Consider the following 26,463-nt stretch of genomic DNA (forward strand, 5'->3'; position numbering starts at 1 on the left):
GAGCTGTATTAAACTCTCTGGAGATGGGCGCCAGATGACTGCACGTTTAGAGATCTCCCTTGATGAGTTCCCTGTGTCTAAATATTGAGAATCACTTGCTTATGATGAGCACTTTGATTTTCCTAAACATCCTAGAAAAAAATTGGACTAATATAATCAGTTTACTAGACAAAGCCACTTGATTAGAAACCCAATCCTGGAAACACGGCCTGCAACAATCTTCCGGCACAAGGATCATTTTCCAGTTCAACTCGGACCAAGTCAGTCCCTTGTCATGGAGCACCTTTCATGGAGCCCCATGGTCTTCCCATCAAGGACAAATGTCTCAGCCTCGCACCTACAGCCCTCAGGAACATGCTTCCCTTTCAACACACTTCTGAATGAGCCAGGAGCTATGGCATATTCACTGGTGTTCCCCAAAATGCACTTCCTTTTTTTCTTTCTCCCCTTTTTTTTGTTTTTTTTTTTTTTTGAGATGGAGTATTGTTCTTTCGCCCAGGCTGGAGTGCAGTGGCACAATCTCGGCTCACTGCAACCTCTGTCTCCTCAGTTCAAGCAATTCTCCTGTCTCAGCCTCCAGAGTAGCTGGGATTACAGGCGCATGCCACCATGCCCAGCTAATTTTTCTATTTTCAGTAGAGACAGAGTTTCACCGTATTGGTCAGGCTGGTCTCGAACTCCTGACCTCAAGAGATCTGCCCGCCTTGGCCTCCCAAAGTGGGGATTATAGGCATGAGCCACCACGCCTGGCCGAGGGAAATTTCTTTGGTGATCACTTCTATTTGCGAATGCCAGGATGAGCAGCTACGTGTTGGTTCAAATAGGCTGAATCCAAGAGCAGAAAGTGTTTCAGGGATTAAATGAACAAATGCTGCAGAGAGTTTGAGTAAGAAGAGACCTGAAGCTGGACCATTGGATTTTGCAACATGAAGGTCTTTAGTGACCTTGACAAGAGCAGTTTTGGTGAACTAGCGGGGGCAGCGCGCCCGGCCCCAAAACGCCCTTCTTAAAAAAAATTTTTAAACCATATTCAATGCCCACCTATCATTCACTCACTCATTCATTCACTCAACCAACCAAGCATTTATTAACAATTATGACTTCTCAAGGGCTGTGCAAGGCACCACAAATACAGAGCTGAAAAAGTACTTTCTGAAAGCAGTTGTTTCCTGTATAACGATTTGGTCAATCCTCTCGGGAGGAATGTATTACATTCAGCTCTGGGCTACAGTTATTCATGTTTATCTCTTACCTTCCTACTGAACTGCAAGCTCCTTGGTGGCAAAACAATGGCTTTCTCACCTCTGTATGTCCCACAGTCAGGTGTCATTAATGTTTTCTGAACTAGATCAAATTTAATTTTAAGGCTGGGCTTGGTGGCTCATGCCTGTAATCCCAGCACTTTGGGAGACTGAGGCTGGCAGATGGCCTGAGGTCAGGAGTTCAAGACCAGCTTGGCTAACATGGTGAAACCTCATCTCTACTAAAAATAAAAAAATTAGCCAGGTGTGGTGGCGGGTGCCTGTAATCTTAGCTACTCAGGAGACTGAGGCAGGAGAATCCCTTGAACCCAGGAGGTGGAGGTTTCAGTGAGCCAAGATCACGCCACTGTACTCCAGCCTGGGCAACAGAACAGAAACTCCATCAAAAATAATAATAATAATTAATTTTAAGCAAATGACTTTCGGATTCATGGAATGAAAGACATTTGAAGCGGTGAAGTCTGGCTATGAATGAGTTTTTCCATGTCTATGTTTGGACAGAGTGCAAATTTAGCAGATGGTGCTTCAAAAATAGACATAAGATTTCAAAAATAGTTTCTTCCAGCTATGGGAACGTAGGCTTTAGTTAAGCGGACTGACAGCTGGCGAATTAAGTTGCCATGGTAACAGGTTTTCAGGTCAAGCCTGGAGACTGGGTCAGCCCTCTTCTCTGTCACGGGAACAGTCTGCCAGGGAGGTCAATGAAAAGAACATCTTTGACAACACACACTTTCAGTCAAGCCACCAGTGCCCCAGGGTCTCTACCTTGTGTCATCTTCATATAAAAGCTCTAAGAAAGCATTCCTTAAAAAAGAGCCCCTCAGGTGTTCACTTTCTGTGATATGTGATCATAACTAGCTTCTTTAAATTGCAGGGGCAAATTTTCCTAAGAATATTCACTTTTGTGTTCCAGCATAAATATTTCTAATATCTCCTCTGCAGGAGCCACTATGTGGATAAGAACCTTTAAAATCAGTAGCAGAAGTTGCTGGCAGTGGTTATCTCAGGAGGACGGGACCAAGAGATTTTCACTTTCTGTGTCATGTATCTCTGTGATGTTTACATTTTATTAAGCAGAGTTTTTCTTTTTTTTTCTTTTTTTGCTCAAGGAAAGAAAAACAAGCTTAAATTGTAAGAATCTGAAAATATATAAATTAGAAGAAGCAGACATTACTTTTATATAGAACGGTAAAGTTTTAGGGTTTAAGAGTCGGCCGGGCGCGGTGGCTCAAGCCTGTAATCCCAGCACTTTGGGAGGCCGAGATGGGCGGATCACGAGGTCAGGAGATCGAGACCATCTGGCTAACACGGTGAAACCCCGTCTCTACTAAGAAATACAAAAAATAGCCGGGCGAGGTGGCAGCGCCTGTAGTCCCAGCTACTCGGGAGGCTGAGGCCGGAGAATGGCGTGAACCCGGGAGGCGGAGCTTGCAGTGAGCTGAGATCCGGCCACTGCACTCCAGCCTGGGCTACAGAGCGAGACTCCGTCTCAAAAAAAAAAAAAAAAAAAAAAAGAGTCAACTGAGGCCGGGTGCGGTGGCTCAAGCCTGTAATCCCAGCACTTTGGGAGGCCGAGACGGGCGGATCACAAGGTCAGGAGATCAAGACCATCCTGGCTAACACGGTGAAACCCCGTCTCTACTAAAAAATACAAAAAAAAAAAAAACTAGCCGGGCGAGGTGGTGGGCGCCTGTAGTCCCAGCTACTCGGGAGGCTGAGGCAGGAGAATGGCGTAAACCCGGGAGGTGGAGCTTGCAGTGAGCTGAGATCCGGCCATTGCACTCCAGGCTGGGCGACAGAGTGAGGCTCCGTCTCAAAAAAAAAAAAAAAAAAAAAAAAGTCAACTGAAGGGAGGCCGGGTGCAGTGGCTCATGACTGTCATCCCAGCACTTTGGAAGGTCAAGGCAGGTGGATCACTTGTGGTCAGCAGTTCAAGACCAGCCTGGCCAACATGGCAAAACCCTGTCTCTACTAGCCAGGCATGGTGGCACATGTCTGTAATAATAAAAAATAAAAAAACTAGCCAGGCATGGTGGCACATGTCTGTAATACCAGCTACTCGGGAGGCTGAGCACAAGAATTGCTTGAACCTGGGAGGTGGAGGTTGCAATGAGGCGAGATTATACCACTGCACTCCAGCCTGGGTGACAGACTGAGATTCCATTTCAAAAAAAAAAAACAAAAAATAAAAAACAAAGCAAGTTAATTGAAGGGAAAAAAAAGCAAATTCTGGGCCAGATGTACTGCTTCTGTCATTCAGGTGTGCAATGCCAAGAGGTATGGATGTCTTGCTGTTCTCTGTCTCATATTTGTTTGTCTTATATTCTCCCAAGATTGTAAGTTGTTTTTTTCTCCTGGTGTCTTTCCCAGCAGGGGGTTCCAGTAGGTGCTCAAAGACACCTTTCCTCAGTTGAACTGAATTACCATGTCATACAGTTTGGATATTCGTCCCCTCCAAATCTCAGGTTGAAATCTGATCCTGAGTGTTGGAGGAGGGGCCTACTGGAAGATGTTTGGGTCATGGGGGTGGATCCCTCATGAATGGCTTGGTGGCTTCTCTGCAGTAATGAATGAGTTCACCTGAGAGCCAGTTGTTTAAAAGAGAGTGGCACCCTCGCCTCCTCTCTCATTTTCCTCCTCTCTGATCATGTGATGCTGGCTCGCCTTCCCCTTCCTCCATGAGTGGAAGCTTCCCGAAGCGCTCACCAGAAGCACAGGCCGGCACCATGCTTCTTGTACAGTCTGAAGAACCATCAGCCAAATAAACTTCTTTTCTTTATATCTTACCCAGCCTCAGGTATTCCTTTATAGCAATGCAAACAGACTAAGACACTGTGTTAGGGAAAACAAATGTTTTCCCTTGAAGCATCTAGATAGTTGAGGCTATTAGAAGTTTTTGTTTTGTTTGGTTTGGTTTGTTTTAATGCTGAAGGAAAGTTTCTCTTAGCCAGATTAGGAAGCCGACATACAGAACGCCACCCTTGACCCAGCCCTGGCAAATATTCATTTTATAGAACAAAGACAGCACTTCCAGATCAAAGAGCCCGGTTTATTTTCTGTAATAAAGAAATTTCATACCACTTCTCGGCCTTTTGGCTAAGATCAAGTGTAGAAATTTCACTTTGTCATCTTGCACTTAAAAATAAAATTGCCCTGCAAACACAGCTCATTTGCAGACCAACCCTTTGTGACCTTCTTTGTTTGAAATCCAAATACAAGGAACCCAAGTTTTGGTTTATTTCCTGTCTTGATTTCAGACTTCTGATTTCCAGAACTGCGAGAGAATGTTTCTGTTGCTTAAGCCACCCAGTTTGCAATAGTTTAGGACAGCAGCCCTAAAACTAACAGGGTCTAGCTTAGGAGAAACGACAGAATGAAGAAAGATGCCCTGATCTTTCCAATTCAGAGGCTACTCCAGATAGCCCATCAATGAGGGCTGCCTCGTGCAGGCCAGAAAGTGCTTAGTGCCCTTCCCACACAGATACAAATGCTGGTGACAACAGTCATCGGCAGGGGAGGTCCGAAGGAAATGGGTGGGACTACTCGGTTCTGCACCCTATGGGGTTATTGGTGCTGGCCTGTGTCCTCTGTGTTTCGTGGGTTTTTTTTGTTTTGTTTTGTTTTGTTTTTTGTCATCACTGGTGTGGAAGCAAAGGGAGCCATGGATATTCTTGAGTCACTGCAGGGCATCTGCAGTGCTGAGTGTCCAAAGCCAAGTAGTATGCTCAGGGTGCTGCTAGGAAGAGGGTGACGGGCAGAGCATACTGCTGATGTGCTGGGGCCATCTCAGTCTTGTTACCAAGAGGAAGCCAGCTAACCCTCACTGGAAACTCACGACTACTTAGTCAAAAAATGGGCCAAAACATTCATAATGGGTGCATAAGCAGGGCCAGGGGCTGAGATCAGGCTGAGCAAGATGAGAAGTGCGGTGGGAGTGGGCAGGGCAGGCAGGGATGGTGCTGCTATGGGTGTAGAGTGAACCCTTGGGTGGCCTGAGAGCCGAGTTCTGAACCAGAGAAGCAAGGAGAAGATGGGCCCCAAGGAGCCACCACACCTGGCTAATTTTTTTGAATTTTTATTAGAGACAAGGTTTCACCATGTTGGCCAGGCTGGTCTCGAACTCCTGACCCCAGGTGATTCACCTGCCTTGGCCTCCCAAGGCGTTGGGATTATAGGCGTGAGCCACCGTGCTCAGCCAGGAGGGAGAGTTTCAAGGAAGCAGGTGAGTGTGGTGAGATAAGGGGCCCCTCCCTTCCCAGGGCACACGTTGAGACTGGGGTAACAGATGGGGCCCTTGGTCATGCATCTTAGGGCTGAGGAAGGGACAGAGACACTTTTAGCATCACATCATCCTGGGAAAACACTGAGAGGGGGTCAGACTCAGCTGCCTGAGAGGCCTGATTGTCCTGTAGGCCCTCCCTCCCTGAGCCCTCAGCCCCAACCCCACCTAGAGTGGCACCTGATGGCCCTGAATGACTGGCAACCCATGTCAGAGACCAAGGAAAATGCGGGTTATGCTGAAGAGAAGCAATTGCTTAGAGGACCTGGGCCTGTTTGGGGACAAGATGGGGCCAGCATTATGGGAGAAAGAGAAGGAAGCTCCACGGTACTGACAGCAGAGACCAGAGGTGGCACCTTTGGGAGGTGAGGAGACACACGGAGGAGAGCACGGGGCCATTCCTTGAGCCAAACAGCCTGGGGACACTGTATGGGGTGGAAGCCATGAACCTGAAGCAAAGCCCTGGGTCTTCTGCTGGAGCCCACGTGTGCTTTCTGTGCTCACCGTGAGGTTGTTCAGTAAAGGGCTGGTTCACCCTTCCCCTCTACCTTGAAGGGCATTTTGTAAACAATTGCAATGTCTCAATTAGGCAGCCCCACCTGCCTCGCAGGGCCCCTGTCTGGGTGGGCAGGGAGTTACAGGCTTGTGATCAATGGCAGGCTTTCTCTAGACACTTTCCTGTGTGTCTTTAGCAGCCTCCCCTTGGGGGTGGCTGGACCTTCAGAAGGGTCAGCTTACCTCCCATGCCTGGCACGCTGGGCCCACTCAAGTCATTTGGATGTGGAGCAGAAGGCGGATCATAGCCGATCACCAAGTCAATGGTGGCCTGGGTAGAAATAATTCATTGCAAATATTATCAGTGCAGGGCACCAGCATGTTATAGACTCAATGCAAGCGACTTCAGCAGGAGCCAAAGTCTTGGATGGGGTAAGAGATAGGGAGTAGGAAAGCAAGCCTGGAAAGGGGAAGGGGGACACAAGCTTGACTGTTCCTGTCCTTCCACTGAGAGCTAAGGCGGGGTGGGGAAGGAGCTCCCTGTCACAGGTTGCCAAGTGTATCCTTGCTAAGGGGCCACCTCATCAACAGAGTAAAGTTGTGATAAGCAGGTGTGAACTTGTCACACACCTCCATCCTAGACTGGAGATGCCCTCCCATCACAGAAGTACAATTACAGAGGTTCACTGTAAATGATTAATTTATTTGTTTGCTCATTGCTTATTTCATTATGAATTGCTGAGATTTATTTTCATGCTTCTCTTTAAAGAAGTTTAGGGCCGGGCACAGTGGCTCATGCCTATAATCCTAGCAGTTTGAGAGGCCGAAGCGGGTGGATCACCTGAGGTCAGGAGTTCGAGACCAGCCTGGCCAACATGGCGAAACACCATCTCTACTAAAAATACAAAAATTAACTGAGCATGGTGGCAGGCGCCTGCAATCCCAGCTACTCAGAGGCTGAGGCAGAAGAATTGCTTGAACCCAGAGGCAGCAGAGGTTGCGATGAGCTGAGATCATGCCACTTCACTCCAGCCTAGGCAAAAGAACGAGACTCTGTCTTTTTTTTTTTTTTTTTTTTTTTTTTTGAGACAGTCTCACTGTGTCACCCAGGCTGGAGTGCAGGGCACAATCTCGGCTCACTGCAGCCTCCACTGCCTGGGTTCAAACGATTCTCCTGCCTCAGCCTCCTGAGTAGCTGGGAGTACAGGCATGCATCACCACGCTCAGCTAATTTTTTGTATTTTTAGTGAGACACGGTTTCATCGTGTTGGCCAGGCTGGTCTCTATCTCCTGACCTTGGATCCGCCCGCCTCAGCCTCCCAAAGTACTGGGATTACAGGCGTGAGCCACTGTGCCCGGCGAGACTCCGTCTTAAAAAAAAAAAGAGAGAGAACTTTAAGTGACTAACAAGGCTGGGCATGGTGGCTTGAGATTTTAATCCCAGTACTTTGGGAGGCCAAGGCGGGTGGACCATGAGATCAGGAGTTCGAGACCAGCCTGACCAACACAGTAAAACACCATCTCTACTAAAAATACAAAAATTAGCTGGGCATGGTGGTGGGCACCTGTAATCCCAGCTGCTCAGAAGGCTGAGGCCGGAGAATCGCTTGAACCCGGGAGGCGGAAGTTGCAGTGAGCCAAGATTGTGCCACTGCACTGCAGCCTGGGCAACAGAGCTAGACTCCGTCTCAAAAAAAAAAAGTGACTAACAAAACATGTATATAAAATTGTGATTCATAAAATAGGATAAAAAAAGGAGAATTGAATCTGGCTAAAGAGGAAACAAACATGCAGACCATGAAGTTAAATATAATTGCCATTTCTCTTGTGTAATCTGTGACCTCCAAAATGCCTAGAGCCAAACAAAAACGGAAACTGAAAACGTTATGTAGCTTTCACCAGCAACAGAAGGAAACATACTAGTTCCTTACCAGAGACAAAGTTATTCCCACTTACCAGAGCTGAGATCAATTTCTCACCTGGAGCATTATTTTAGGGCAGAGTTTGCTGTATACAGTACTTTTTAATTTCATGGACTCACAAAATTTCAAAAAAATTGCTAGGGGAAATCAACATTGGGTTGCTAACCCGTATTTTGCCAAATACCTGCCCTCAACTATCATCTATTATCACAATCATTTTATAAAAGGGAGGCATGTTAACACCAAAAATGAGCAGAGACAAACCTCAGAATAAAGGGAGTCCTTTGCAAATAAGGATGGCGCACACGTACACACACACATGTGCACACACATGCAAGGTGACCAGAAAAAATACAGGACATCATATTTAGGACATACTTACACTGAGAAATTATTCATTGTTTATGTGATTTTTTTTTTTTTTTTTTTTTTTTTTTTGAGACAGAGTCTCACTCTGTCGCCCAGGCTGGAGCGCCATGGCACAATCTCGGCTCATTGCAGCCTCCACCTCACACCTGGGTCCCAGTGATTCTCCTGCTTCAGCCTTCTGGGTAGCTGGGATTACAGGCAAGCGCCACCACGCCCAGCTAATTTTTGTATTTTTTTAAAATAGAGATGGGGTTTCACCATGTTGGCCAGGCTGGTCTCAAACTCCTGACCTCAGGTGATCTGCCCGCCTCAGCCTCCCAAAGCGCTGGGATTATAGGTGTGAGCCACCTTGCCCGGTCTGTTTATGTGAATTTAAATACACATCCTATATTTTCATTTGCCACTTTTCCTACATCTGGTAAACACACACATATACAGTGCATTGCCCTATTTTTTTCTATTTCTCTATTTATCAGTGAATACTCCCCCATAGACTGGTACACCCTGTGACGTGGAACTACTGCTCTGGAAGACACTGAACAGGATAAGGAATATGCCCCCAGCCACAGTTTCACAGCACACAAAGAATCATAAAAGCAGCATCTCATGGCTGAATGCAGGGAGCACTGAAGGGCTTAGTTGCTAAACTTAATCTAAGAATCAAACTTTTCAAACCTAGAAGAACACACGGACAGCCACCCCCTTGATCTGTGGTTTTCATGCTGTGTTCTAGTAACCTCGGGATTCCCAGAGGTGCTCCAGGGAACCCCAAAAGGGTAAGAGGAATTACAGGGGCAGGGCTTGAGGCCCTTCATTTTCTTTACCCGATGATATGGTTTAGAAGTTTGTTGCCTCCAAATCTCATGTTGAAATGTGACCTCCAATAGTGGAGGTGGACCCTCGTGGGAGGTGTTTGGGTCATGGGGGTGGATCCCTCATGAAGGGCTTGGTACCATTCTTGTAGTAATGAGTGAGTTCTCATTCTATTAGTTACTGCAAGGTCTGGTTATTAAAAAGGGTCTGGCCCCTTCCCCCTCTTCTCTCTTGCTCCCTTTCTCACTATGTGTCATGCCTGCCTCCTCTCCACCTTCCCGCACGAGCAAAAGCTTCCTGAGGCCTCACCAGAAGCCAAGCAGATGTCAGTGCCATGCGTGGACAGCCTGCAGAACTGTGAGCCAAATAAACTTCTTTTCTTTATAAATTTCCCAGCCTCATGGACTAACACCCTCCATTGAATCACAACAGTTCTGCCATTCTAGGAGTCTACATATGCTTTCTTCTGTGCTTAAAAAAAAAGAAGGCAGAAAAATCACTGACTTATACCATCGTGCCTCAGAATCATTTCTCTCAGCTAGGTTTTGGGTAAACAGATGATAGCCGACATTTTGAATGTGTGTTTTGATTAGAATGCTGATTTGTGGCAAACCTGTAAGTTTTAGAGACCAGACCAGCAAAATTGCCATTCTCTCACGTGGCTGTTGAGAAGCCTCGCTCTGCCTACAGGGACTCCATCTTTTAGTGTGAATTTTTCTCCCTTTGCCCAGGCTCCCAAGAAAAATAAATTGATTGGAAAAATGAAGGGGTTGGAAGTTATGGGCCAAAGACAGTATCTTTATGAGTGCTTCTTATTAATTATATGAAATCTGGGACTTGTGACACTTGAGTCATTTTTTTAAAAGCACATGCACTTGAGAAAGAGAATTCTGGTCTTGCATCAGACAATATTAAGAAGTACTTTATTTTATTTTATTTTATTTTATTTTATTTTATTTTATTTGAGACAGAGTCTTGCTCTGTTGCCCAGGCTGGAGTGCAGTGGTGCGATCTTGGCTCACTACAACTTGGGCCTCCCGGGTTCGTTGATTCTCCTGCTTCAGCCTCCCAAGTAGCTGGGACTACAGGCACATGCCACCATGCCCGGCTAATTTTTTGTATTTTTAGTAGAGATGGGGTTTCACCATGTTAGGCAGGATGGTCTAGATCTCCTGACCTCATGATCTGCCTGCCTCAGGCTCCCAAAGTGCTGGGATTACAGGCGTGAGTCACTACACCCAGCAAGATGTACTTACTGAGAGAGGCTGTGACCAGAAAACATCCAACACCCAATGTAATAAAGATTATGAGACCAGGCGTGGTGGCTCATGCCTGTAATCCCAGCACTTTGGTAGGTCGAGGTGGGAGGATCACCTGAGGTCAGGAGTTTGAGACCAGCCTAACCAATATGATGAAACTCCATCTCTACTAAAAATATAAAAATTAACTGGGCATGGAGGCACTTGCCTATAATCCCAGCTACTCGGGAGGCTGAGGCTGGAGAATCACTTGAACCCCGGAGGAAGAGGTTGCAGTGAGCCGAGATTACACCACCACACTCCAGCCTGGGTGACCGAGTAAGACTCCATCTCAAAAAAATAAAAAATAAAAAATAGATTATGATATTACCATCTTCATATTCCAAGGTTATATCAATGAACTGCCTTCTACAGAATGTTTCAAAGAGTATCTGATACACAGAATTATACATAACCACACAAATGTGGGTTATGTATAATAACTCGCAGGCGCGAGCCACCTCGTCTGGCCTTAGACCTTTTTCTTAATGAAATTTTGCTCAATCATCTCACTTCAAAGCCATTCAGTGAGAGAGAAAACACTCACCCCAGTATCTTGCCCCCTTTCATTTAGCAGGGAGATCAGCTTGTATGGCAGGGATCTGCTCTGGTCACCAGTCAGGTCCTTCAGGGCTACGGTTGCTGTGCCAATTAATCTGCAAGGAAAACAGGAAAGCACATAGCAGCCTAAGTAGGAGATAGGCTTCCACTGACTCAGGACCTCTCAACCCCTACCTCTTCATCTGTTATAATTAAAGTTACCTATAGTGAGATGTGGGCCATTTTGCTATGAGCGTCGCAGGGCATTTTGGCAGTAAATGTATCTTCCATCACTTCTCCATTACAAGAGTCAAACTCTGGTGCCTATGAAATTCCTGTCTTTTTTTTTTCTTTTCTTTTGTTTTTTTGAGACAGACTCTTGCTGTGTCACCCAGGCTGGAGTGCCCTGGGGCGATCTCCACTTACTGCAGCCTCCATGTACTGGGTACAAGTGATTCTCCTGCCTCAGCCTCCCAAATAGCGGGGATTGTAGGCGCCCACCACCACACCCAGCTAATTTTTGTATTTTTCATAGAGATGGGTTTTCGCCATGTTGGCCAGGATGGTGGTCTCGAACTCCTGACCTCAGGTGGTCTGCCCACCTCAGCTGCCCAAAGTGCTGGGATTACAGGTGTGAATCACTGCTCGCAGCCTGAAATTTCAACAGTCATGAAGGAGATAGAAGGGCAAGAGGTGAAGACTGAATAGAGTGGCCAGACAGTGGCTCATGCCTGTAATCCCAGCATTTTGGGAGGCTGAGGTGGAAGGATCAATTGAGTCCAGGAGTTTGAGACCAGCCTGGGCAAGATGATGAGACCCCATCTCTACAAAAAATTAAAAAATTAATTGGGTGTGGTAATGCCTGTAATTCCAGCTACATGGGAGAATAAGGTGGGAGGCTCACTTGAACCCAGGAGGTTGAGGTTGCAGTGAGCTATGATTGCATCACTGTACTCCAGGCTGGACGACAGAGTGAGACCTTGTCTCAAAAAAAAGAAAAAGAAAAAAGAAAGACTAAATATAGCCCACCCCCCTCCCCCCGCCATGCCCCGCCACCCAGAATCCAGAAAGAAAAGTAGGACAAAATTTAGTGAGAGAGGAAGGCATTTCTCTGTAATGGAAATGTAAAAGGACCCATAAATCTTTGCCCACTGTGAAAATAATCCCCCAAGTAGACCTTCTAGGGTTGTAAATAGGTTGCTAGTTCACTGATAGGGTTAGCTTGCTATCCTCTGTATGATGGTGCAGCATTCAAACATTCAGTGTGTGTACTTCTCTCTTCCTAGAACTTGGTGGAAAATATCAGCCTCTGCCACTTGCCTGTCTATCTCCTATCGTACCTAACATATTGGCACAGAAGTACCCTCGTGTCTCTGCTCACGAGGAAAGCCTCCTCGACGCAGGGATTGCTGCCTGTTTTATTCACTACTCTAACACAGTACCAGAACATAGTAGATACTTAACAACAGGTTCCTGAATGAAGGAAAGAATAAATAAGTCAAAACATTTTTATAGTTAGGGAACATGATCAAAAACACCTATAGAACACACGTTCCCCAGTCTATATAAAAATGTAACCTGTGAAAAATAGCCTGTAAATTGGGGTTATAACAGGAAACATGAATGAGAGTAGGTAAACCGGGGAAGTTCCTTGTGTGAAATGCAATCAGAAAGGCAGAGAGTCACATGCTTTCAGTATGTATCCTGATAAAGGACAGAAGAAATATTTAGAATGTTTTATTTATTTTCTTCGCTGAGACGGAGTTTCGTTCTTACTGACCAGGCTGGAGTACAATGGAGCGATCTCGGCTCACCGCAACCTCTGCCTCCTGGGTTCAAGCAATTCTCCTGCCTCAGCCTCCCAAGTAGCTGGGATTACAGGCATGTGCCACCACGCCTGGCTCGTTTTGTATATTTTTAGTAGAGATGGGGTTTCTCCATGTTGGTTAGGCTGGTCTAGAACTTCCAATCTCAGGTGATCCACCCGCCTTAGCCTCCCAAAGTTCTGGGATTACAGGTGTGAGCCACTGTGCCCAGCCCAATATTTAGAATTTTTAACTACTTACTTATATCCTGTCTACATTGGCACTCACTTACACTAGCAAATAGTATAGAAAATCATTAGCATAAAAATAGAAAGCTAAACATTGAGTCCTTAAAGTGATAGCAGAGATTCCTTATGCCAAAACATCTGGGGTGAGGAAACTGCAATTGAACATTTCTACGTAACTCTGGGCTTTTGGACAAACACAATAATCAGGAAAATTCATCTTGTGGAAAAAGAATTCATTTTATTTTAAAATATAATACAGTTTCTTTAAAAATCAGAAGGTAAAAGTTGTTTCTCAGAAGTGCTCCGGGGACGCCACATGGTAACATAGGCACATCATTTTTGAAGTGATAGATGTTAGCAGTATCTGTATTATTCTCCCCAGTCCTCTTCGGTCTTCAGAAATAGGATTAGATTTTAATGCTAGGGTCCGTAACTCAACCATATAGGTCCAGAGATTTGGCAATATTAATAAGTGTCTTTGCGTTCTATGAATAGGATATTGCACAAGACCAGGAAATTGCTATAGCACCCTGTTTCGCCCAATTTACCCAATGATAGGAGCGCTTTGCACATGATGTCTTCTTGGAAGAGTGCACTTTCTTGTAAAGAACACCACACAAGATGCTCAACAACTGTGATGGACTCTCATCCCTTCTAATATCACAAGCAGAATTTGTAGTTGGGGTCAGGTGCGGTGGCTCATGCCTGTAATCCTAGCACTTGGGGAGGCCAAGGTGGGTGGATCACTTGAGGCCAGGAGTTCAAAACCAGCCTGGCCAACATGGTGAAACCCCATCTCTACTAAAAATACAACAAATTAGCCAGGTGTGGTGGTGCACGCCTGTAATTCCAGCTACTTGGGAGGCTGAGGTAGGAGAATCACTTGAACCCGTGAGGCAGAGGTTACAGTGAGCCAAGATCAGGCCACTGCACTCCAGCCTGGGTGACAGAGCAAGACCCTGTCTCAAAAAAAAAAAAAAAAAAAAAAAAAAGAGTCCGCCGTAGTTGGCAATGGAAAAGAAAATTTTTGCCTCCAGAGGGATAATAGTGAACTTTTCAGCCCTTTTTGGTCAATAAAGAAATAAATTCTCCCAGTCAATGCTGAGAATTGGTGGGAATTTTCTCCTGTTTTATTGTTGTTGCTGTTTTTCCTGCTGCTGTCATACATTTAATGTTTACATGTTACAAAACCATAATTTATTGTTATTATTTTTTCTCAAAACTATTATCTTTTAAGGAAATTTTTAAAATAAAACTATGTTTTACATTAACAGAAAAAAAGATTGGATGGGAATTTTACAGAGTATGTTTTTAGATCAGTATGTTTTTCAGGCTTTTTTACAGGAGTATATTTTTTCTCCTTACTTAGATATTTATTCCCGTGACATACTGAGGACACCCATTACTCCATCTTCACCAGACAAAACAGATGAGCCTCCAAACAAGGTGAAAGCCCCTAAAATCTCTTCCACATCTCTCTCAGCCACACAGCATGAGTATTAAGGAGAATTTATTTCCATGGTTTTTAAGTCATGAAATCAGCTAATTGAATTTTCAAGAAAATCAAAACGTAAAAACTTCAGGTTTAAAAGTCATCCAACTGGTATTAAATGTCTAAATGCGATGAAAGCTGTGGAAAGAAACTGGACTTCATTCCTTGCAATTCTATAATTCATAGCCCAACCCTAGGACTGAGACAGCAACACTGCACACTTGAACATCTACCGATTTGCTTCTGCTAAAGTCAAAATGACCTGAATCTCTGTCATCAATAAATAAATCTTAGAACAAACAGTGCAACATGCTGGGACTACGCTGAAGGAGAAAGAGGGCCAGCCTGGTGTTGGACCAGTGTGTCTTGACCTCAGCACTACTGACATTTTGAACCCATTAATTTTTTTTTTATGGGAGGCTATACTGTTCAGCTAGATACCATTTGTGATCATCGAAAACTTTGAGGCACATTGCCAGTTGTTCCCTGGAGGGCAAAACTGCCCAGGTTGAAAACAACTCCTGTTCTATTCCTAACTCTGTCCCAACTTTCTTAAAGTGCTTGGCTAAGTCACCCAACTCTTCGTTATTTGCAAACAAGTGGATTGAAGCAAAAAATTTCTCAAATGCTTTCCAGCTCTAACAGTCTGCTACTAGGCTTGTATATGTGATGCTTTCTATATATGTCTACGGGAAACCATCTAATGTTAAATATTTCTTTTCTGGCCAGGTGTGGTGGCTCACACCTGTCATCTCACCACTTCAGGAAGCTGAGGTAGGAGGATAACTTGAGTCCAAGAAGTTCCAGACCAGCCTGGGCACACACACAAAAAATGAAAAATTAGCTGGGTGTGGTGGCTCACACCAGTAGCCTCAGCTACTTGGGAGGCCGAGTGAGTCGTCAATATGCTACTGCATTTCAGCCTGGGCAACCGAGCAAGACCTTGTCTCAAATAATAATAATAATCAATTTTTTCTCTCTCTTTTTTTTTTTTAAAGTCCTGATCTCTAATTTAGAGAAAAAAAAATCTCTTAGAACATGTCCATGTTAGACCATCCAGAATGCTAGGCAGGGTTTCTGCCTTCAAAGAGATTATCTTATAATGTCATGAATCAAACTAGAATTCACACAGAGTGTCAGGAGAGAAGGTTAGGCCAATAACAGAAATGTGGAATGCAGTGTGTGCTACGTAATACAATAGGGAATAGTGAGGCTGATGGTTAACTGGAAACAACAGGCTTGCCTAAAACACAAAGCCTGTCTGCTGACCCTTTATGGCCTTGAGTGGTTTTACAACCTCCATTCTGACCCAACCAATAACTGCTAGTTTCTCTTCCCCCAGAGAGGGTAGTAACAGGTCACTGACCAGGAATGGAGTAAAATAACAGAAACCAGTTATAAAGCCTAACCTCAATTCCTTATTTTAGAAACCTTTAGTTTCATATCCTATTTGGAAAGAAAGATTTGCTTTCTCCTAAAATTCTGATGCTTTTGTAGGGGGGACACATAAAAGGATTTATTATTATTATTTTTTTTTTTCTGAAGTAAAGATAATGTGTTTAGAAGAAGGCCTGGAAAGCCTTGAATCCCAAAGATATTTTTACAACAGGTTGACTTCAGGAAAAATTCAAACAGAACTTCTAGGAGTTTTCATTGTGAATTGAAGAAAACATGTCCCATGGGTAAGTCTGAGCTCTGCAGTGACTCCCAGAGCACTCCTGGCCTAGGCCTATTTTCTATGACGTTGCCTGGATACAAAATACTGTGAAAAACTGGGAAATGATGACTTGGCCTCTTACACAGAGGATAAGAACAGTTTGGTCTAACCATAAGCCAATTTCCTTTAAAGGAGGTGACACTAAACCAAGAGCCTTTTTTCTTTTCTATTACTGATGTTATGAAAATGCTAGAATATTATAGTGTGACAGTGATGGGGAAGCTTTGCTCTATACGTTCATGGAAAAGTAAGTCTCCCCATGAACTCCAACCAACACTAAAACAGAAGGACTACTGTCTCAAAAGGGAATTTTATAGTGAAAGAATCTCGACGTCCTCTGGCCCTCCAGCTTTCCTTGTGGAATTAATAAACTGCAGATGTCTTCAAAGTGAAGAAAAAGCCAGTCATGCTTCTTTGTCTTTCAGCCCACGAATGTCATAGAGTTTGGCATCAAGTCTCTATGTGACATCAAATATTACGCAATGGGAGCAACTACTTGAAAATAAGATGTTATGATTGCGGGAATAAAAGAGTTTAATTGTAAACCAGTCAACTTAGTCTTGCAAGTATTGGTTAAGAGCCACGTAACTGTTTTTCTTTCCCTCCATCTTCTTAAAATAGACAGAGTATAGTTTGTTTACAAAAGAGAAATGGAAAATGTTCTCCCCTCTAGCATGGGCGCAAATGTGAAGGGCCGCATGCCTCTGGAGTGAGTAAGGGCTTTGCCAGCTGACTCTTCCTCCGGGGAGCTCACGTACACCAAGTTGTTCCTCTCTGCAGCAGAGACACAGCCCACATGATTTCTGAAGGAGGAGTAACTTGGAAATTCCTTCATGAAGGAAAAAATGTGTTGGAGGCTGAGAAATAAATCACATGTTGCACTGTTTCTGCATCTAGAGATGGCAGCTCGGTCTCAACTTCCCGACCTCTGAGCAGGAACAGCAATCTCAACTGGACTGGGGACAAACATGATTCCAAGCTGCTCCTAGGTCCCCTGTAGGAAACCTAAAAAGAGGCTGACCTCCCCACCCTCAAAGCAGTGGGCTCTCAGCTGGCCATGCCTTGTCATTTTGGCAGGCCTATGGCCCTGGGGTTCCAAGGCTGGGCCCTGTCTCCCTCCCCTACACTTCTTCCTCTTCTAGGCCAGTATCTGTCAAGCTCCTGCCCTGATCCCCAGCCAAAAGGCAGGAGAACCAAGCATGCCCCCTGTGAAAGAGACTGGTAGGAGAGGCCGTGTCAGCTGACCCAAGAGTCTTCGCTTGGCCAAACTTGAGTGGAGTTCCTGAGCCTCCTCCTAGGCCTGCCTAGTGCTTTCTTATGAAATCCAGTGTTAGCAGAGAATCCTACTCAGCCAGTCTAGCAAACAACCCCCATCCTTGAGATGTGATCACCCTCCATATCTGATCGGGTTTCTCATTCTCTGCCATCCCCCAGGTGATGTCCTCAGCAAGAATCCTGTTAGGTTGGGTTACCCAGAATCCCCCTGACCGTGACATTTCCGCTTAGGAATGTTCCATCCACTGACCTCCACACTGCTCCTTGGCTACCATTGCCCATGCTGTGTCTGAGCGGCACCCCATCTCTCTTCCCTCCCACGAGTCCCCGTTGCAGGGGTCACTTGACCTCACTCAGTCCTGAATGAAGCCTTCCTGCCCATACTGTACCAGGTGTCACTGAATAATTCTTTCTGAAAACACCCATGGCAGCAGCTCATATCACAGGAAGCCCTTGCTAAGGTAAAATCCCCGCAAAGGGCTGCGCCTCGGTTCACCCCTCCACTTGCACTTGCCCACCCACCCTCACTCGGCCTCCGCATCGTCTCCCAAAACATTTCTCAGAATGTGCTTCCCCAGACGTCCCTCACCAGGGCGTCTGCAGATTCCCAAGTCCCTGAGTTCGACTTTTTCCTTTAGGTTAATTCTTATACCCAGGAAGTCCGAGAAACAATGGTCTAGACAGTAACTCCCAAAGGCTGTGGGAGTAAAGTGGAGGAGGTGGAGGGCTGGGGGTAGGGAAGGCAGCAGGCAACGCGGGATCTGGGGAGAGAGGGACGTGAGTGGTTTTAAAAACATTCAGCATGGGAATCCAGGCTCACTTTGGAGAACCAGGCATCGTCCAATTATTTAATAGAACAAACTAGCAGGCAAACTCCATGAACACCTCCTGGGCAGGCCTAGTGACCTGCGCTGCCCCCGGGAACTTCCGCTCCTGACTCCAGGCCAGGACTGCCGGAGAACCTTGGGGCTCCTTTCCCGTTCATCGAAAGGGGGTGTGGCTTTTTAAAAGGTAGAAGCCCTGATCTTTAACCGTGATTCCCAAACCTGGCTGGCACAAGTCTCGCCTCTACTTTTAGCTCACTCCACGCCCTGGTTTTGGAATCACTGACATAGCCTGAAGGCTGTGGCAGGATTTGAGCGGTTTTTGTGGCCAGCATCTACTGCGCTGTTTTTCCCAGCCCCCTCACCTCTGCCACTGGCGACAATGGTATCACTGTAACACCCGCAAAGGGCTGAGTGGAAACCCAGGTCTCCTCACCAAAGCCCTCCGGGTCAGTGAGGCATTGAGGCCAGAGTCTGTGCCTGCGAGGAGCAGGCTTAACTCCTCTGGCATGGAGGAGATCCTGAATATTTTTTCTTGAATAGATGGTCACCTGCTATTTTATTTTCACCTGACCAATTCTGTGCCTGCCTGCCTGCCTGCCTGCCTGCCTGCTCTGATGGTTCAGTGGAGTTCTGATGCTCTGTCTCCAGCTAATTCCCTCAACAGTTAGAATCAAAGTAGTAGTTTTTTCATCCATCCATCCATCCATCCATCCATCCATCCATCCATCCATCCATTTATTCACTAATTCATGCACTTGAACCTTTTAAGATAAGGAGGGACAGCTTTGCCTAATGACTAGGAACGTGGAGGCAGACAGACCCGACTAATTCAGGCTCAGGCTGCGTACAGGTTAACTTCTCCGGGCTTCAGTTTCCTCAACTGTAAAATGGGGATAATGACAGGTCCTACTTAATGGTATTGTTACAGGGATTAAAAGAATGATATGGCAAGGGCTTAACAGTCACCTTGTATTATTATTTCAGACACTATGCTAGAAAAAGAGATCTATAAAAAACATATGAAGACAGGACTCCTGGCTAGTACTCGGCAGTGAAAGCTGGTCTGAATCAGCAGGGGGCTGGGCAGGTGGGCATGAATGAATAGATAAGAACCCCTTGTAACTACCCACATCCATTTCTATGTAATCACTGTGCAAAGTTCTAAAAGCCAGTTCTTTATCTTACCTACATTAAATAGCCCTTCCCCACCCTTAATACTACTTATACCACAAATCCTTTCAGAAAACAATTTTCCTTTTCAGAGTTAGACCAGAGGTAAATGTCAGCTGCAGCTGAATTCTCATAAAATCCAATTTAGTGGCATCTGAATGAAGTTTGTAAACTTCATAACCCATTATAAAAGATTCCCCAGGCTGGGCATGGTGGCTTACGCCTGTAATCCCAACACTTCGGGAGGCCGAGGTGGGTGGATCACGAGGTCAAGAGATCAAGACCATCCTGGCCAACATGGTGAAACCCCATCTCTACTAAAAATACAAAAATTAGCTGGCACCTGTAGTCCCAGCCACTCAGGAGGCTGGGGCAGGAAAATCACTTGAACCTGGGAGGCAGAGGTTGCAGTGAGCTGGGATTGTGCCACTGCACTCCAGCCTGTCGACAGAGCAAGAGTCCGTCTCAAAAAAGAAATCCCCCAAAACAAACCCTCATACAACAACCCTATCTAAACCACCACTCAGACCTCACCCTGCTGCTTTCTCTCCTTTACCCTGCTTTATTTTCTTCGTATCACTTATCACCATCTGTTATGTCATATGTGTATTTATCTGTTCCCTCTACTCAGATGTTAGCTCCATAAAAGGTATGGAGTACCCACAGTGTCTAGAGCTGTGTCTGACACATAGTAGGCATTAGTAAATATTTGTGGCATGAATAAATTAGCTGATACATCATTGAAGATAGTCCAATAACCTTGGAAATTATTTACAGGTTGTAAATCTTCCTCTCCTAAGAGATCACCCGCCAAAGAGCCATCGGAACATAATTACAGCTCTTGCCTTTATGAGATGCCTTTTCTCATTCAGCCTCTCTGGGTATCTTTCTCCAGGGCTGTGGCCCTTTCTTATTTAATCACAAGATCTTAACAGATACCAGCAGGATTGCAGCACTACTTAATCTGCCTCCCCAAAAAGTGCAGTTCAGCCTCTCCCTGTATAGAGATAGCCAGCCCAGACCAGCTCAGAACTTTTCGGTGTCGCTGCTCTAACACCGAACTAAAAAGAAATCAGAACTGAGAGTTCTGCCCCAGAGTAACATCTGCTTCTGGTTTCGATTTTCGAACAGCCTGAGAAGCTACTCCAGTGAGAAGCACTTGCTTCAATCCATGGGCTATCTTATCCTTCCTCACCAACCAACCCCAGGAGAAGACAGACCACCTTCTCCCACTGTCATATTTACATGGGGCAAGGTCAGAAATGAGTTTTATAACTAGGAGAAATAAAAGTAATAAAAGCTTAAAGACAAGGTATTTCATATACGAGGAAATGAAAAACTTATGACCAATACCACACTTTGCCCTACCAAATTAATTTTATTCCAAACACAGTTTTTTTTGGTTTTTCTAATTTAAAAGAAGCTTTGGGCTTTGCCTAGGGAGTTAGTACATTTCTTTTCTTTTCTTTTTTTTTTTTTTTTTTTTTTTTTTTTTTTTTTTTTTGAGACAGAGTCTCGCTCTGTCGCCCAGACTGGAGTGCAATGGCACAATCTCGGCTCACTGCAACCTCTGCCTCTTGGGTTCAAGCAATTCTCCTGCCTCAGTCTCTGGAGTAGCTGGGATTACAGGTGCCTGCCACCATGCCTGGATAATTTTGTTTGTTTGTTTGTTTGTGTTTTTGCACTCCACCCAGGCTGGAGTGCAATGGCACGGTCTCAGTTCACTGCAACTTCCACCTCCTGGGTTCAAGCGATTCTCCTGCCTCAGCCTCCCGAGTAGTTGGGATTACAGGTGCCTGCCACCACACCTGGCTAATTTTTGTATTTTTAGTAGAGACAGGTGTTTGACCACGTTGGCCAGGCCGGTCTCGAACTCCTGACCTCGTGATCCACCCGCCTCAGCCTCCCAAAGTGCTGGGATTATAGGCATAAGCCACCGTGACCGGCCGGGAGTTAGTACATTTCACAACGTAAGCTAGGTCTTTTGCTTTTTCTAATTCTATAGTCCCCAGAACAACCTCTCACTTTCAAGTTTTAGCACCCTGGCCCTCAACCTGAACACACACACACATACACACACACACACACACACACACACATAGAATAAACCTTGGAAGGTCTGGGCTCTGTGTAAGAGGATTTTAATATACCTGTGTAAAATCCACATGCTTCCACTTGAAGAGCTGAGTGGCCTTTCACAATTTAATGAACCTCTTTCAGCCACATTTTTCTCATCTGTGAGTTGAAGATAAAACTGTCTGACTGACTCATAGTTGTTATAAAGATTAAATGCAATTATAAGTGAAATAGTTTTAGCATAGTCCCTAACACACAGTAAACCTAGAAAAAAAACATTAGCTATTTTGTCGTTTATCAGGAAACTGAAGTAATTTTTTCTTAATTATATCAAATGTGCCCTAGAGCTACTATTTATTGAGGAAGTACCACAGTTCCCATTATAAAGATTAAGAAATTTGCCAAGAGTCGCCCAAACAACAAGAAGCAAAATTAAAATTCTACCTAATCTCATGATTGTACAGCTGGCCACATGCCCACACCTCTTACACAAGAACTGGAATACATTTCCTTCTAGGTATATTGTTAGGCTTTTTGTTATCTCCTTCTCACAATGAGGAAAGAAAGAGACCCTCTCATATTGTTTTATATTGTTTTATACACAGTACCTGTTTTAAGAAAAAAACAAGGAAGTAAAACCAAAGACAGGCAGCCCCGCACTAGGCCCAAAACCAGGCCTGGGCCTGCCTGGCCTAAACCTTCTCAGGCTGTTCGAAAATCTAAACCAGAAGCAGATGTTATTCTGGGGCAGAACTCTCCGTTCTGATTGCTTTTTAGTTCCGTGTTAGAGCAGCGACACTGAAAAGTTCTAAGCTGGTCTCCTCTCTCTTCTCTAACTCATGACTTAGAAACCGATGTTATTCATAGATGCCAGACATTGTATAGAAGAACACTGTGAAACTCCCTGCCCTGTTCTGTTTCTCTCTGACCACCAGTGCATGCAGCCCCTGTCACGTACCCCCTGCTTGCTCAAATCAATCACAATGCTTTCATGTGAAATCTTTAGTGTTGTGAGCCCTTAAAAGGGACAGAAATTGTGCACTCAGGGAGCTCGGATGTTAAGGCAGCAGCTTGCCGATGCTCCCAGCTGAATAAGGCCCTTCCTTCTACAACTCGGTGTCTGAGAGGTTTTGTCTGCGGCTCGTCCTGCTACAACAGTACAGCAAAATAGATGCCTTGCTTGAGATTTATATTCAGAAACTGTTTCTAACTTTGTTCTGCATTGGTGTGGGAGTATATATAATGGTGGTTTTGCATGCATAAGTACATATATTTGGAGGGCAGAAAGAATACTAGAAATGTAAATTCTGAGACAGATAATTAAGGTCACTTTATTTCAGACATTGCAATTTTCATCTCTAGTAGTTCAAGTTAAGATTTTAAATTATCTTCCATGTCCCTACTAACATGCTCAAGTAATTCTCCACCTTCTTGAATCTATAGAATACAATTCTAACACTCAGCAGGGCATGGTGGCCCATGCCTGTAATCCCAGTACCTTGGGAGGCTGAGGGGGGCGGATCACGTGAGGCCAGGAGTTTGAGACCAGCCCCGCCAACATGGTGAAACCCCATCTCTAGTAAAAATACATAAATTAGCTGAGCATGGTGGCATGTGCCTGTAATTCCATCTACACTGGAGGCTGAGGCAGGAGAATCACTTGAACCCGGAGGCAGAGGTTGCAGTGAGCTGAGATCATGCCACTGCACTCCAGCCTGGGCAACTCTGTCTCACAAAAACAAAACAAAACAAAACCACATGCGCGCGCACACACACACACACACACACACACACACAAATTTTTTAAAGAATTATAATTTTTTAAAAGCATTTTAAAAAATTTTTTAAAGAATTATAATACTTGTTTTATGTCCATGTCTACTGATTGTGTGCCATTTCTGGGTCAGTTTCTATTGTTTTCTCTCTACATTATGGAGGCAAAATCCTTCCCTATGAATTACAAGTGTTTCCCCGGTTGGTGGGAACGTAAACTCTTTCTAGTCCTGCCTCAGGTAGTTTCCTCACTCAGTTCTCAGCTGAAGATTCAAGGGGAACTCTCTGTAAGTCTCTGAAGTGCTCTCTGTCTCTCCTCTCTCTTCTCTCTTCTTTCTTCTCTCTCTCTGTGTGTGTGTGTGTGTGTGTGTGTATGTTTCTCTCCTCTTGGTCCATTAGTAACCTTGGCGTCTCTAGACTAACCTTGGCGTCTCTAGACTCCCATCTGTACCTCTCCAACTCTGGGAGACCACAAGGATCTGCCTGGGTTCCCTTTTCTTGCGTTGCAGCATGGAAATGAGTCTTTCTAGGCATTAAGCTGGGACCTCACAGGGCTTACCTCATTTGTCTCCCATCTCTTAGAGATCACTGTTCTGTGCCAGCAAAGTCCAACATCTGAAAACTACTGTTGCATGTATTTTGTTTTAGTTGTGTCAGGTGGAAGGGTAAATCTAATCCCTTAGCATAACAAAACTACAGTCAATTCCAAACTACAGTCTATTTAAGGATGAGAATTCGGAGGCCTGGAGAGGGTAAGTAACTTGCCCAGGTCACCCACTAGTAATCAGTAGATCTGGGTCTCTAATCGGCTTCTGCCTGGCTCCAGAATCCCAGCTTTCAAATACCATGCTCTACTGCCTTCCTGTGAGCTCAGTCTTGAGTTCCACATTTCTCTACAAAAGAGCATGAGCTTTCTGAGAGAGGTTTGTTTCTCTTGTGTTCTGACCTTTGTATCCTGACCCCTTTGCAGCTTAAACCCAAGTTGGAACTAGGGAGCTGTTTCAGAGAGCCGAGGCGGACAGATTCCACATTGGTGGCCCATTATCAGTAAGCTGACATGACAGCTGCAAGGTGCTTCGTAAATGGTAAATGTCATCCATGTAGGAGCATCATAAACTCACTTGTTCACTCATTCATCCAACACACATTTATTTAGAGCCTACCGTATGCCAGGCACTGTGCTAAGTGCTGGTCTCACGGCACCGAACAAGAGTGACATGGAGTTTGCTATCCAGTAGAGAGAGAACAAATGATTAAGTAAATAGAAAAGAACATTTCAGCTGGTGGTAAATGCTGAGTTACATATAGCAGGTGTGTGGACCAGCACATACCCTGAGTACTTGTCTAAAACACAATTCTAACATCTATATGCTCACACAGAATCCTTTTCCCATTCTTATGCTCACATGAGCTCCCTACTAAGAAGGGCTTTGAAAGAATAAAACAGAGTAATAAGATAAAGAGTGACAGGGAGAGGCTGCTCTAGGCTGGATGATCAGACATGGTGAGGCCCAATGACAAGATTTTACGTCTATTGTAGTTTGAAGGAAGGAGCACTCCATGCAAAGGGAATAGCAAATGCAAAAACTCTAGGCAATACCTGTTTTTTCTCCTGGGCATGTGTGTCCATGTGTGCATACACGCACACACACACACACACACAAATCTGAAAACTTGTCAATATCTTTTATTTCTACATGTACAGGTTCTTGAGGATGGCACTTTTAGGAACTCAAGGGTAGGGCCAGGATGCCAACAGATCAGGGTCCCCGCCTCAACCCCTCTGAGGCTAAAGTCTGTTCTCTCCTTCTCAAGGTCACTGTGAAGAGCAAATGAGATGAGATATAGTCTCTTCATATATCTGGCCCATTGCAGAATATAGGCATAAGTGACTTCCTATTCAACAGTATAAAAATGCTGAAAATTTTTACCTAGGGTGGAGCTTATAAAAGGTAGCAATACACTGATATTGAGAATTCTTTTTTTTTTTTTTTCAAAATTAGGAGGAAAAATCACTTCTATTTCAGCAGAGAGAATTGATCATTCTACCTACATTTTGTTTCCTATAGGTAGTCAGAGGCTTTTAGTATAACATAAAAGTCAAGTGTACAGGCCTGGATATAAATGAGCTGACTCTGACACACACCTGCTGTGTGACGTTAAGCAGATTACTAAACCTCTCTGAGGAAAAATCGGACCCATCATATGGAGTGTGTGTGAGGATCAAGTGGGATAATGAATGCAAAGGGCTGGGCACAGCCCTTAGCACATGCTAAGTCCTCACCAAGCGATAGCCATTGGCTGTCTGCAAAGGGAACTTTCATTCTTCAGCCTCTGGGAAAATCTTTCCACTCTGACATTTCCTCTAAAAATAACATTTCATGTTCCTCATGAAACCAAGAGGCTCCTCTGTCTCCTTTCTCACCCTCATTCCCTCCGAATGGCTGGTTGGATGACTGTAAAGTGAGGAAGAGGAGAGTCCATACTGAACAGGGCAACCTGCTCCCAGTGCCTGAGGGGTGGGGAGGTCTCACTGCCCGCAGGCGCTGTGAGCCTGGGACTGCCTGGGTCTGGCCCATGCGGGTGTAGGCATGGAGCACAGCCAGCCCAGGCAGCTGGGAACTGTTTGCTAACAGGCCAGGAGCAGCAGATGCAAAACGAGGGCTCGTGTTTGCACACGCCATCTCCATGGTAACAGCAAAGTCAACAGGCAGTACATTCCTTAAGTTGTAGAAAACCCTTCTGCCCCCACCCTGCGCTTCAGGTGAGGGAAGCGGTCCCACACTGAGCTGTAAGTGGATCCTCAAAGGCCAGAACTTTAGTAGAAAAGCCAAAAAGAAAATCCGGGCCCAAAATACACAAATATTTTGGACACACATACAGCTTATTCCCAGATGGTTAAAAAAATGTTTGTTTCTGAAATGCACAGGTAATTTGACCAAGGTGTGTGTATTGGTTAGTTGGTGGAAACTAAACTAATTAATGATCGTGATTCCCAGCTGAGGATGGGGAGGTACACTGCTGAGTAAAAGAGCAGAGGCGACGGAGGGGCAGAAAATCATGCCTTGTTCATTACGGAGCTGACGCAGGGTTGGCCTTCCA

The 26,463-nt window shown here is 45.0% G+C and overlaps 1 protein-coding gene and 1 long non-coding RNA gene across 9 annotated transcripts in view; both read right to left on the reverse strand.

The window, feature by feature from the left end:
* Positions 1-26,463, reverse strand: part of MYOF (myoferlin) — a 173,319-nt gene that overhangs the window by 111,815 nt on the left and 35,041 nt on the right. For 7 of the 8 annotated variants that reach the window (XM_077946806.1, XM_015147703.3, XM_077946805.1 and 4 more), the window contains 2 exons: positions 10,986-11,094; positions 6,280-6,367 (listed from right to left, as the gene is read on the reverse strand). In XM_077946806.1, the coding sequence (XP_077802932.1) occupies positions 6,280-6,367; positions 10,986-11,094 (197 nt within the window). The remainder of the gene's footprint in view (positions 1-6,279; positions 6,368-10,985; positions 11,095-26,463) is intronic. The other variant, XM_077946808.1, reaches the window with a different exon arrangement.
* On the reverse strand, positions 2,342-4,936 carry LOC144331205 (uncharacterized). Its single transcript, XR_013398170.1, has 2 exons — positions 3,389-4,936; positions 2,342-2,714 (listed from the first exon to the last, which is right to left on the reverse strand). It is a non-coding gene; the product is annotated as an uncharacterized LOC144331205 (long non-coding RNA).

The sequence above is a fragment of the Macaca mulatta genome, chromosome 9, assembly GCF_049350105.2.
Source record: "Macaca mulatta isolate MMU2019108-1 chromosome 9, T2T-MMU8v2.0, whole genome shotgun sequence".
NCBI lineage: Eukaryota > Metazoa > Chordata > Mammalia > Primates > Cercopithecidae > Macaca > Macaca mulatta.